The 13,383-nt window shown below is 55.9% G+C and overlaps 1 protein-coding gene across 1 annotated transcript in view; it reads left to right on the plus strand.

Annotated features, from left to right (window-relative positions):
* The first annotated feature begins 1,139 nt into the window (after positions 1-1,139).
* NOL4L (nucleolar protein 4 like) overlaps positions 1,140-13,383 on the plus strand; it is a 134,094-nt gene continuing 121,850 nt past the window's right edge. Inside the window, exon 1 of the mRNA XM_087931944.1 lies at positions 1,140-1,922. Coding sequence (XP_087788070.1) covers positions 1,881-1,922 — 42 coding nt within the window. The 5' untranslated portion in view covers positions 1,140-1,880. The remainder of the gene's footprint in view (positions 1,923-13,383) is intronic.

Raw genomic sequence — 13,383 nt, forward strand, 5'->3', positions numbered from 1 at the left:
ATGCTCCTGGACACACAGGGACTTGGCACCCTCTCCTTCCTCAACACTTGTCCTTTTTTTGGGGTGAGGCAAACTACACCTCCCACGCTCCCCAGCAATGTGGTCCATCGACAACCCCCACCCCATCCCCTTCAGGAGAGGACTACACTCCCTATGCTCCCGGCCACACGTATGTCGGCCCCCTCCCCTTCCCGGACCCTTGTCTGCTTCGGGAGAGGCGGACTACACTCCCCATGCTCCCCGTCCAGGTGCTGCACGGGCCCCCTCCCGCGTGTCTCCTTCGGGCAAGGCAGACTACACCTCCCATGCTCCCCGGCCACACCGTGTGTCGGCCCCCTTCCCTTCCCGGACCCTTGTCTGCTTCGGGAGAGGCGGACTACACCTCCCATGCTCCCCGGCCAGGCGCTGCACCGTGCCCCCCCTCCCGCGTGTCTCCTTCGGGCGAGGCGGACTACACTCCCCATGCTCCCCGGCCAGGCGGCAGGAAAAGGGCAAGAGCCGGGAAAGTTGCCCCACCCCCGCCGGCCCGAGCTGCGCCGAAGCCCTCCCCACCGCCCGGCGGCTCCCTCCGAAGGCTCTGCCCGGGGCGGGCCCGAGGGAGGCCGGGGCTGCGGGGCGAGGCCGGCCGAGCGGCGCTCCGCACGTGGCTTTTTCTCTCTCTCTCCCCCGCTCGGCCCGCGGAAGCCTCGGCGCCGCTTTTATCCCGGCCCAGAAGCTTCCGCAGGCGGGGAAAGGCCAGCGGCGGTCGGGCGCAGCAGCGGCAGCAGCGGAGGCGGAGGCGGCTGTCCCGCCAGGCGGGCCGGGCTTCTTCCGGGCCTTTCCCGGGGCGCCCATTTGCAAGGTTTCCCCGGCCGGGCTGGGCCGGGCCGGGCAGGGGAGGCTCGGAAGGTCCCGCCGCCGCAGCGGCGCTTTTATCAGGCGGAGGAGGAGGAGGAGGGGAGCGCGCTCCCGGCCCGCCCGCCCGCCTACCCGCCCGCTTGCTTCTCCCCCGCGGCCGGCCAAGCGGAGGCTCCAAGGACCGGCTCGCACTGTCCCAGGCCGGCGGTTGCTGCTGGCTCACCCGCCCCGCCCCGTCCCTGGAGGAGGAGGAGGAGGACGGGGCCCCAGCGCCGCCTGCCCGCCCGCCCGCCTGTCCTTGCGCGCTGCGCCCCGGGCGAGACGAGTCCGGGAGGCGCGGCTCTAACAGGTGGGATCCCGAGGCGAGGGGGCGGAGGAGCCGGCCGGCCGGCCAGCCCAGCAGCAGCAGCGGCGGCAGCAAGAGCAGCGGCAAGAGCAGCAGCCCCGGCCAGCGGCCGGAGGGACGTCGGGAGCCGAGCCGAGCCAAGCGCAGCCCCCCGGCCCGTCCCCGAGCGCCTCTGCCCGGCCAGCCTCGCCTGGTCCCGCCGCGCCAAGCCGGACTCCGCCTCCGCCCTGCCTCCCCGCCTCCGCCGCGCCAGGCAAGGGCGCAGCAGAAGCGGCAGAGGCAGCGCTCGCTCGCTCGCTCCCCGGCCGGGACAGCAGCAGCAGCAGCAGCGGGAGCAGCAGCGCTCCGTCGTCGGCTCGCCCGCCATGCCCAAGCCGCCGCCGCCGCCTCCTCCGCCCGCCGCGCCGCCGCCACCGCCGCTGCTGCGGTCGGCCAGCGGGAACCGCCCCGGGGAGAGCGAGCTGGGCCGGCAGTTCCGGGACTGGTGCCTGCGCACCTACGGCGACTCGGCCAAGACCAAGACGGTCACCCGGAGCAAGTACCAGCGCATCGCCGAGGTCTTGCAGGGGGCGGCGGCGGCGGCGGCGGCAACGGAGGCGGCGGCGGCAACGGCGGGGAGAAAGGCAAGTTCCAATTCTGGGTGCGCTCCAAAGGCTTCCGCCTGGGCAACGGCACCCGAGAACCGCCCGCCGCCAAGATGGGACCCGGGGTGGTCTACGTGCCGGTCAAGACGGGGACGGTGAGTGCGGGGGTCCCGCGTGGGAGAGGCGGGGAGGGCAGAGGGCCCGGGGGTGGGACGGCGCTGGGGGAGGGGGTCCCGTTACCCACGCGTGGGGGAAAAAGGGGGAGGGGTCCCGGGGGGCGGGAGAAAGGGGACCCCCTGTCGCGACGCCCCCTCTTCCTCCTCCTCCTCCTGTCCCGGAGAGGGGAGCCGGCGACTGTGCCTCCCCTCCCCACTGTCCCATCAGGGATGAGGAGGGGAGGCCGGCTGGTCTACCTGGAGGGGTCTCTCCCAGACATCCTCCCCCCAAAAAGACCCCCACAGAAATTGCCCCCGGCCCGGGACGTTGGAGCAGCCCCAGCTCGGGCTTGTCCTGCGGGGCTGGCCGGCCCCCTCGCCTCCGGCTGCCTACTGGGCGGGGGGAGGGAGGGAGGAAGGGGAGGGGAAGAGGAGGAGGGGAGGGCGCCCCGCCCCCTGCCGCCCACCCTGGCCCGAGAGCCTCGTCCAAGGGCACCGCTCCTCCTCCTCCTCTCCTCCTCCTCCCTCTTCCACCCGAGCGCACCGGCCGGGGCCGCAGGTTGCAGGTCGGGCTCGGGCAACCTCAAGCCAGCCCGTCCCTGCTGGCAGCAGCAGCAGCGGAGCCGGAGCGCCCCGCAAGGGAGCAAAGCTCATTGTTCCTCGGCTGCCCAAGGGGACGCCGCGCCGCCGCCGCAGCCGCCGCCGCCTCCACACCCCTCCGAGCCTGGCTGAGCCGAGCCGGCCGGCCGGCCGCCCGCCCTCCCTCCCTCCCTCCCCAGCCGGCCCCGGGCAGGAGTCGCCGGCCGAAGCAGCAGCAGCAGCGGCGGCGGCGGCGTCATTGTTCCCCACCCGCCCGGGTCAACTTTCTGGCGGGGAGGGGGCAGCCGGGCTGGGGTGGGGGTGGGGGGTCTCCCACTTGCCCCGAGCGGGTGGGGGGGAATGTCTTTCCCTTTGCACGCCCAACTGGTCCTCCTCCACCCCCACCCCCGGGACCCTCCCCCACCCATCTTCCCCCCTCCCTTGCCGGCTGTGCCAGGGTGGGGTTGGCACTCCAGGAGCGGCGGGGGTGGGGGTGGGGGTGGGGGCGGCTGGCTGGCTGCTTCATCCCCGCCCGTCCTTTGCACCATCTGCCCAGGAGATCGGGCGCTTGGCAGAGACAATTGGTCGGAGGAGCTGGCCTTGCCGGAAAAGTGCACTGTGTGTGTGCGCGCGTGTGCATGCACGCGGGGCTGAGTGGAGGGGGCGGGCGCGCGCCTGCCTGGGAGGCGGCGGGGGCGCGCCGCTTGCGCCCTGCCTCCCTCTCTCTCCCACCGCCCCCACCCCGCTTGGAAGCGCCGCCGCCGCCGCCGCCGCTGCCCGCTGGTTGGCAGAGCGAAGCCTCCACGCGGAAGAGAAGTGGCTGTGCTAGCGCCGGAGGGAGGAGGACGGGGGGAGGAGAGAGCTCTGGGTGGGTGGGTGGGTGGGTGTGTGGGGCGGCTGGCGGCCTCCTCCTCTTCCTCCTCCTCCTCCTCCCCCAACCCCCACCCGGGCCAAGGCTTCCCGCAGCTGTTGGGGAGGGGGCCGGGAGAGAGAGAAGGGGGGGCTTGTCAAGGGCAGGCAGGCAGGAGGGTAAAGCCACAGTCCAGGAGTGGCATATGGGTCCGTGGGGCGGCGGGGGTGGGGAGGGGGTTGCGATCTGGCTGGCTGGCTGCCATCCCGTCGGGGTGGGAAGGTTGCACCAGCCTTTTGTGCTGAGTTTTGCTGAGTGTGGTGGCTTCCTGCAAGGGGGGAACAGGTGTGTGTGTGGGGGGCAGGGGCAGCAGGGGGGGTTTGCTTTGAAGCAGAAGGTGAACTTAAAGCCGAGGTGTAGTTCTCACTTAGGTCCCGCAGATGGACAAGCCCAGATGTGGGGTATACACACACACACACACACACACACACACACTGTAACCTTTTTTTCCCTCTTGGCCTTGGTGGATATTCCCCCGCCCCCCTGAAAGTGCCAGCTTGAGGGTGACAAAGAAAGGACAGTGTGTAATTCCCAGTACTTGTTAGGCAATTGTGCAAACCAGCACAATTGCACCCGCATGCTATTTAGGACGTGGAATGGGGCTCTTGAAGGGTGTGTGTGTGTGTGTGCAAGGGACCCGCCAGCTGTGCGGGCATCCCAGGTGGGGGGGGGGGGCAGATGGCCGAAAGAGAGAGCGAGCGAGCCAGGCTTCTCGGTTTTTCGCAAAATCTGACCCAGGTTGCTCTGGGGCTGTGTTCACACAACCGCCTGAAACCCCTGGGGGAGGGGGGAGGGGGATGACTGCTGGGGACGCGGCCTGCCTGTGCACCCAAGTGCCCGGGGCGGGGCGAAGGATGTGACTCAGGTCATGTGAAAACAGCCCATCTGGTTTGTTCAGCCTTGGTTGTCTGGCGCTCCTGGGAAAGCGGGGGGAGGGTTTCCAGCCGGTGATTCTTAGGCTCAGCTGAATCTGGGGGTGGCCCTGAGTATGTGTGTGTGATTGTGTGGGGTGCGGGTGAGTGTGACCTGGGCTCCTGGGCTCCTGGAGGCTGCAGATCTGGTCAGGAAGAGGGAGAGAGGGAGGGGAGAGGGAGGAGAGAGAGAGAGAGGGAGAGGAGAGAGGGAAGGAGGGAGAGAGAAGGAGGGAAGGAGAGAGAGAGGAAGGAGGGAGGGAAGGAGAAAGAGGGAGAGAGAAAGAGAAGAGGGAGAGAGGGAAGGAGAACAGAGAGAGGGAGGGAGGGAGAAGGGGGAGAGAGAAGGAAGGAGAAAGGAAGGGAGAGGGAGGGAGGGAGAACGGAAAGGAGGGAGAGGGAGAAAGAGAGAAGAGGGAGAGAGAAAGAGGGAATGAGGGAGGGAAGGAGAAAGAGAGAGAGAAAGAGAAGAGGGAGAGAGGGAAGGAGAAAGAGAGGGAAGGAGGGAGGGAAGGAGAACAGAGGGAGGGAGAGAGAAGGGGAGAGAGAGGGGGAAAGAGAAAGAGGGGAGGAGAAAGGGAAGGAGGGAGGGAGAAAGGGAAGGAGGAAGAGGGAGAAAGAGAAGAGGGAGAGAGAAAGGGAGGGAAGGAGAAAGGGAGAGAGGGAGAGAGAAAGAGGGAAGGAGAAAGAGGGAGAGAGAAAGAAGAGGGAGAGAGGGAAGAGAAAGAGAGGAGAGGGAGGGAGAGAGAAGGGAGAGAGCAGGAAAGAGAAAGAGAGGGAAGGAGAAAGGGAGGGAGGGAGGGAGGGAGAAAGAGGAATGAGGGAGGGAAGGAGAAAGAGGAGAGAGAGAGAGGGAGAGAGAAAAGGGAAGGAAGGAAAGAAGGAGAAAGAGAAAGGGAAGGAGGGAAGGAAGAGAGAAAGAGGGAGAGAGAAAGAGAGAGGAAAGAAAGGAGAAGGAAATCGCCTCCCCGCCCCACTGCTAACCTCGCCATCTGCACCGGTTGTGTGTGTGTGTGTTTTTGGTTTTTTGTGCTCCTCTCTAAACCCACCTGACCAGTTTTTCAGCTGCCCACACGGTTTCCCCACTCCCCGTATCTCTGGATTTTGCAAGAATTCCGCATGGACATTTGTGGAGGGAACTAACGGAGCCGTCGATCGCCCCCTCCACCCCCCATGTCTCCCCCCCCCCTTCGGACGATGGGACCCCCCCCCCTTGGCCCAAGGGGAGAGGATGCCCGGCCACTTCCTCAATTCCCCCCGGCTCTTAAGGGACCCTTTGCAAAAATAAAAATAAAAAACAGAGAGAGAGAGAGAGAGAGAGGGAGAGGGGGCTTATAGGGGGTCTGCCTGGGGTGGAGGAGGGGGCAGTCAAGGTTGGGCCCCCCCCAAGGTCACGCTTTCTGACAGCTGCCCTTTGAAAGAGGCCCAAGCCTGCCTGATGGCCTCTGGGTGGCCACTGCAGAAAAGCCCACCCCCTGTGGGGGGAGGGGGGCTGAGTGGGGGGATTGGAGTGCCTTGCCCCTCCCCCCACCCCCTGTCCCCCCTCTGTCCCCCTCCCCCGTGCCAAGGGCAGGTCCCTTCCCACCCCGGCTGCCCCCGTTGCTTCCTCCTTTAAAAAAAAGCCCAAACTGTGCTGGTCCCGGCTGGGAACGATGGGCGTTGCAGTCCATCCCAGCTGGCCTCTTCTCCGGGCCTGGCAGGGAAGATGGAGGCTAGGCGGCACCGTCTCTCCCTGCCAAGGTGAAATGAGGAAGGGGTGGGGGGTATTTCTCTGTGGCCTCCCCCCCCCCGGCCCACCTCCACGGGGACCGGGGAATCCTCCCCCACGGCCCAATCTGGAGGGGGGGGGTCTGCAGGCCGCCTCGGGCTCAGGGGAACGCGGCTAACGGGGCAATTACGGTGCCAATTAGGAGCGCCCCGGGGTCTTGCAGCACCCGGGGTTGCCATGGAGCTTTCAACCGTGTCTCTCTCTCTCTCTCTCTCTCTCTTGCCCCCCCACCTCACTCCCGCGTGCCCCCCCAGCCATCCTCCAGCCCCTCCCCTTGCTCCAGTGCAAAAAGTCCCGGGCTGCAGACAAAAGAGGCCCAGCCAGCGCGGGACAAGGCGAGGGGGATCCTGGCAGCAGTGGGAGGGCATCTGCCGGAAGAGGCTCTGCCAGGTGCTCTCGGCGGGCGGAGGAAAAAAAGGAGGAGGGGAAGGAGGAGGGGCAGGAGGAAAGGAGAAAGGTAGAAAGGAGGAAAAAGGAGGAGGAGGGGAAAGGAGAAAGGAGAAAGGAGAAAGGAGGAAAAGGAGGAAAAGGTAGGAAAAGGAGGAGGAAGGTAGGAAAAAGGAGGGAAGGAGGAAAAGGAAGAAGAGGAAAAGGAGAAGAGGAAAGGAGGAAAAGGAAGAGGAAAATGAGAAGGAAAGGAAGAGGAGTAGGAAAAGGAGGAAAAATGAGAAAAGGAGGAGGAAAGAAAGAAAAGGAGAGAGGAAAAAAGGAAGAGGAAAAGGAGGAAAGAAAGGAAGAGGAAAAGGAAGAAAGGAGGAAAAAAAAGGAGGAGGAGGAAGAGGAAAAGGAAAGGAGAAAAGGAGGAAAAGGAGGAAAAGGAAAAGGAAAAGGAGGAGGAGAGGAGGGGAGGAGGAAGGCACCGCCTCCCACGGGGGTGGGTGGGAGAGGCCTGGAAAGGGATGCCCCCAGGGGTGGGGCCGCTGGGAGTCTGGCACCTTCGGCTGGATGCTCTTCAGGTGCCCTCCAGCCCCTGTCCCCAATCCACAGGAGGATGGGCGTGGGGGTCTCTGTAGCTGGCAGCAGATGGCTGGAAGGGCTGCTGCTTCTGGCAACGTCCGTCCGTCCGGCGGCTGTGTGTCACCGAGGCTGGGGCAGCCTTGGAGGGGGGCCGGGAAGAGGAGACAAAGAGCTTCCTCTCTCCGTGCCTCTGTCCTTCCCCCAGACCCCCAGACAGAGTATGCGGGGGGAGGGGGCAAGGGGCTGCTGGGCAAAGGCCGAGAGGGCGAGGGGCCTTTTTGTGCAAACTTCTCCTGGCTAATGTTTCCGCTAACTTGAATCGCGCTCTGCGCATGCTCCGAGGCAACCGCTTTCCCATCGTCCTCCTCAACTTAGGATGCTTCGTTGAGTGACCGTTGGACACGGCAGGCCTAAGGAGTCCTTTTTCGCACTAAGGGCCGTAGCCTCCCCCGCTGCGCTCACGCGGCATCAAAAGTGGGGCGCCGACTCGCATTTACAACGGTCGCAGCGTCTCGGGGTGGGGGCCGGGGTCACATCCCTCCCAGCAAGCAAAAGCCATTGCCAGATTTCACGGAACAGCCGTCTGACTCACTTAACCCCCGCTGCGATTCCACTTAATGGCGGGGGCAAGAAAGCTTGTAAAATGGGGCAAACCCACCATGGTCTCGCCTGAGCAATATACATTTGGGGCTCTGTCGTGGTCATAAATCAAGGACTACCTGTGATTGGTTCAAGAGCAAGGCAGGGTCAGGCGTCCCACAGATGTCCAGCGGTTGGGGTTGGACTAGAAGACCTCCAAGGTCCCTTCCAACTCTGTTATTCTATTCTATTCTATATTCTGTTCTATTCTAATTCCATTCCATTCTATATTCTGTATTCTAATCTCGCTTCTCTTCTCTTCTCTTCCGTTCTATATTTTCTCTTCCCTTCCCTTCTATATATTCTCTTTTCTTTTTTTCTCTTCCCTTCTATATTTTCTCTTCTCTTCTCTTCTCTTCTCTTCTCTTCTCTTCTCTTCTCTTCTCTTCTCTTCTCTTCTCTTCTCTCTTCCCTTCCCTTCTATATTCTATATTCTCTTTTCTTTTCTCTCTTCCCTTCTATATTTTCTCTTCCCTTCTCTTCTCTCTTCCCTTCTCTCTCCCTCTCTCTCTCTCTCTCTCTTCTTCTCTTCTCTTCTCTTCTCTTCTCTATTACATTCCATATTATTATTCTATTGTATTCATTTTCTATTACATTACATTTTCTATTCTATTTTCCATTCCGTTCTATATTTTCTCTTCCCTTCCCTTCTATATTCTCTTTTCTTTTTTCTCTCTTCTATATTTTCTCTTCTTTTCTCTTCTTTTCTTTCTTCTCTTTTCTCTTCCTTCCCTTCTATATTCTCTTCTCTTCTCTCTTCTGTTTTCTTCTCTCTTTTCCATTCTATATCTTCCCTTCCCTTCTATATTTTCTCTTCTCTCTTCTCTTCTCTCTTCCGTTCTATATTTCCTCTTCCCTTCCTTTCTATATTCTATATTCTATATTCTCTTTTTTCTCTTCCCTTCTATATTTTCTCTTCTCTTCTCTTCTCTTCTCTTCTCTTCTCTTCTCTTCCTTCCTTCCTTCCTTCCCTTCTATATATTCTCTTTCTTTTTTCTTCCCTTCTATATTTTCTCTTCTCTTTTCTCTTTTTCTCTTCTCTTCTTCTCTTCTCTTTCTCTTCTCTTCTTCTTCTCCCTTCCCTTCCCTTCCCTTCCCTTCTATATTCGATATTCTGTTCGATTTTAGATCCCGTCTTGTGTCTTTCGGGCTCCTTTTAAATAAACCAGCATGGGCCAGCAATGGTGGCTTCTCCAGAGCTCAGCCTTTGACGGCCTGGTTGCAAACGTGCTCCCACGACCCTCAAAGCCTCCCCCATGACCCATGTCCTCACCCCTTTAGCAAGGCCACTCAGTGGGGTGACGTTTTGCCCCGGTGGCTGACCCAAACCGGCCCAGCTTCTGTCAGTCAGTCAGGGAAACCGACGTTAGGAGTGAATCAAATGGGACGCAAGATGAGACCCAGCCCGCTGGTTGGAGCTTGACCCGGGGTTCTTGGGGATTGTAGAGGCCCCTGGGAGGAGGGGAGGGGGATTCGAAGCTGGGCCCCAGAGTGACCCGTTTCTTCTTAGATCCATCAAGCTGGGAATTGTGGTTAGGAAACGTCGGACAGCAGACCAGGATCTTACAGGTTCTCCCCGGCTCACGACCACAATTCAGGCCCAAATTAGAACAGAACAGAAATATCAGAGTCGGATGGGACCTTTGGAGGTCCTCTAGTCCAACCCCTGCTTAGGCAGGTCACCCCCACATACCCCTTCGAGAATGTTTATCTCGCTAAGCGGGACCTTTGCCAAGGGGGAGTTTTGCCCTGTTTTACGACCTTTCCCGTTGTTAAGTGAATCACCGCCAACGTCGGTTCCCACGGTCGTTAAGTGAATTCGGCTTCCGCCTTGACGGAAGGCCGTAAACAGGGATACACGTGATCCCAGGGACCCTGCAGCCGTCGTAAATCTGAACCAGTGGGCGAGCGTCCGAATTTGGATCCCCTGACCGCGGGGAGGCTGCAACGGTCATAAAGTGTGGGGAAACGGTCCTAACTTAAGTTGCTTTTTTTCAGTGCCGTTGTAACTTTGAATGGTCACTAAACGAACGATTATAAGTCAAGGACTAGCTGTAGTCAGGAAGGAGGTGCAACTTGATGGATGCACCTGCTGGGACCCCCTTAAACCAAGCATGCGTCATTTTTGGAATTATCACCTTTGTTTTAAAGGGGTCCAGCAAATAAATGTTATAAATAATAAAATATAACTTTATACACACACACACACACACACACACACACACACACACACGATTTATTTGCTAGAAGATAGAGACAGATAGATTATACGATTGATAGAGAAAGAGAGAGAGAGAGAGAGAGAGATAGGGATAGATAGAGATAGAAGATAGAGACAGATAGATAGAAGATAGAGACAGACAGACAGACAGACAGAGAGAGGAGAGAGAGAGAGAGATAGATAGATAGATAGATAGATAGATAGATAGATAGATAGAGAGAGAGAGAGAGATAGAAGATAGAGATAGATAGATAGATAGATAGATAGATAGATAGATAGATAGATAGATAGATACAAAGAGATAGAGATAGAGACAGAGATAGATAGATAGATAGATAGATAGATAGATAGATAGATAGATAGATAGATAGAGAGAGAGAGAGAGAGAGTAGATACACAGAGATAGAGACATAAGTATATATAATAATAAAAAAATATAAATATAAAAAAAAATCTTTGTGGTTGGATACTTTTATCCTTCAAATGGACATCTTGACCCAGCCCTGGACGACACAAAAAATCAGTTTGCAAGACTGTGTGTGTGTGTGTGTGTGTGTGTGTGTGTGTGTTTGTGTGTGTCTAAAACGCAAAGCTGCCCCATTTAAATTTCTCTCCTGCTGTCTCTTCCTCACACTCTCGCCAGGTTTGCACTTAACTGGGTTAGTAGAAGCCTTGCATTTGTGTCCACCTGCTGACCTCTGTGAGTTTCAACCTGGGTTTGGTTTGTGGGGTGTCCTCCGTTGGGGGTGATGGTGGGTTTATCTGCTTAAATGTGGCTTAATTCAGTAACCAGGTTAATGGTGCGCAAACCGTTGTAGCCGAGCAGGCCTAGTTGAAGGAGATGGCGGGTTAGGTTGTGGCTCCGTGTGTTGTGCCAATCGGTTTATTTGTGGGGTCAAGGATGAGTGAATCATGATTTAAACGTGTTGGGTCAACCATAGGACTTACAGAATAACAGTTGGAAGGGACCCCAGAGGTCTTCTAGTCCAGCCCCCTACTCAGACAAGAGACCCTTACAAAATTAAGAATAACAAGGGTTAGAAGGGACCTTAAGAGGTCTTCTAGTCCAACCCCCTGCCTGTCATTTATGGGATGCTTTGAAGTTTGTTTTGTTTTATTTATTTCTCGAATTCTTTAAAAAGTCCTTCTCCCTCGCAGAGGGACCCCAGATGGTACACAAATACAGGTAGTCCTCGATTTACAACCGCAATTGAGCAACAAATTTACATCGCTAATGCGAGTCATTTCTTAAGTGAGCTTTGTCCTCATCGTACGGCCTTCCTTGCCATGGTTGTTAAATGAATCCCTGCCAGTCAGATGGTCGCTAAGTGAATTCGGTTTCCCCGTGGACTTTGCTGGTCAGAAGGTCGTAAAAGGGGAATCACGCAACCCCTTAGGTCTCGCGCTGAGACCGTCGTAAGTACGAGTCAGTTGCCAAAGCGTCTAAATTTTGATCACGATGCTGTGAAAAAACAGCCCGAAGTCACTTTCTTCGGTGCCGTCGTAAGTCTGAGCAGTCACAAAATGAACCGTTGTAAATCAAGGACTAAATTCTCCGAATTTGGAAGGGTTTTTGGTGGTGACTGAGCCCATCCTGTTGCTCCAGGGATTCTACTAATCTTCTCTATATATAAAACCGAAATACCTCTCAAGCATCATCACAAAATCTCCAGAACCGTAAAACCTACAAACTTGAAATTTGGCACGTTGGTTCCTCTTGGCTTCTAGGTGCTCACTAAGAAAGGATTTTTCGAAAAGACCATCATCAGTATTTCCTATATTATTATTATTATTATTATTATTATTATTATTATTATTAACACGCTCTGATGCTAAGGAGTTCTACTCCCCGTCCCCACCTGAAAAGAAGAAATCTCTTCCAAAGGCAAAACACAAGCAGAGGAGAAGGAGTTTCCGTTTCAGAGCACCAAGCAGCTTTCGTGCACGGAATAGTTGAAGAGTAGAATTAAATTAAATTAAAATAATAAAATTACATTAAAATCATATATATAAAAGCGAAAGACCACTCACGCATTATCACAAAATCTCCAGAACCAATAAAGCCTACAAATTTGAAATTTGGCCCAAATGTTCCTCTTAGCTTCTAGATGTTCGCTAAGAAAGGATTTTTGGAAATGACCATCAGAGCATTTAGAATATTTCCTATATTATTATTATTATTATTAACATGCTCTGATGCTAAGGAGTTCTACTCCCCCTCCCCACCTGAAAAGAAACCTGTTCCAAAGGCAAAACACAAAAACAGGAGAGGAGTTTCAGGTTCATTTCCTCAGCACCAAACACACCTTTAGTCCAGTTGAGCTAAGCCACGCCCAGGCTCCTTGCTGTCTCCTTGCTCACACAGCAAATACTGTTTCAGTTTCCAAAAAGCCCTCAACTCTCACATGCGGACAGGACACTAGCCAGATAAATACTGATGGATGCTGGTAGGCAGAGGCAGAATTTTTTTCCTCTTATTTTCCTCCCCCAAAACTAAGCCCGACCACATAGTTTCGTAGCCAAGCATGGGTATTGAGGTAGTAAAATAATATTTATAATTAATAATAGTTCTCCTCTCTGTTTGAAGACCAGTATTATTACCTCTTCCCCTGGATGTCAGCTTCGACAGTCACGTGCTTTCTCCTAATATTTATTTTATCTATTAATCACATTTATTATATTTGCCAATGGGCTAAAACCCCAGATTAAAAAAAATCCACAAATACTATTCATCATATATCCAGGTGGCTCTCGACTTACAACAATTCCTTTAGTGACTGTTCCAAGTTATGGTGGCACTGAATAATGTGACTTACGACCGTTTTTTTGTTTTTTGTTTTGTACAACCATTTCAGCATCCCCAGGGGTCAAAACCCAGCCGTTTGGCCACTGACTCGTACTTATGACAGTTTGCAGTGTCCTGGGAGGCGGGGGGGTCGTGTGATCCCCTTTTCCGACCTTCTAACAAGCAAGGGGGAGCCAGGTTCACTTAACAACCGTGTTCCTAAACTTAACAGCTGTGATGATTCGCTTTACAATAGTGGCGGGAAAGGTCGTAAAATGAGGCAAAGCTCTCAGAGGTCTCCTAGTCCAGCCTCAAGCAGGAGATCCTCTATCATTTCAGACAAACGGCTGTCCAATCTTTTCTTTAAAAGTCTCCACTGAAGAAGCGCCCACAATTTCTGGTGGCCGGCAGTTCCACTGGTTAATTGTCCTCCCTTTCTGGAAATTCCTCCTTAATTCCAGGTTGCTTCTCTCCTTAGATCGGTTTTCCATCTCTTGCTTCTTGTCCTGCCTTCAGGGGCGACTGATCCTGGCCCTCTGCAATGGCAGAGAATAAGTTCCATCTAATCTTCTGTAGGATCAATTCTTAGGTCTCGGAATATTTCTCTGAGATCTCCTCTTGGTCTTCTGTCCTTTAGATTAAATCTACCCATTCCTTCAAGTGATTCTCATACAGCTGGGTTCCAAAACTT

The sequence above is a fragment of the Pseudonaja textilis genome, chromosome 3 (genome assembly GCF_049901715.1).
Source record: "Pseudonaja textilis isolate UNSWEBS1 chromosome 3, rPseTex1.2, whole genome shotgun sequence".
NCBI classification, from domain to species: domain Eukaryota; kingdom Metazoa; phylum Chordata; class Lepidosauria; order Squamata; family Elapidae; genus Pseudonaja; species Pseudonaja textilis.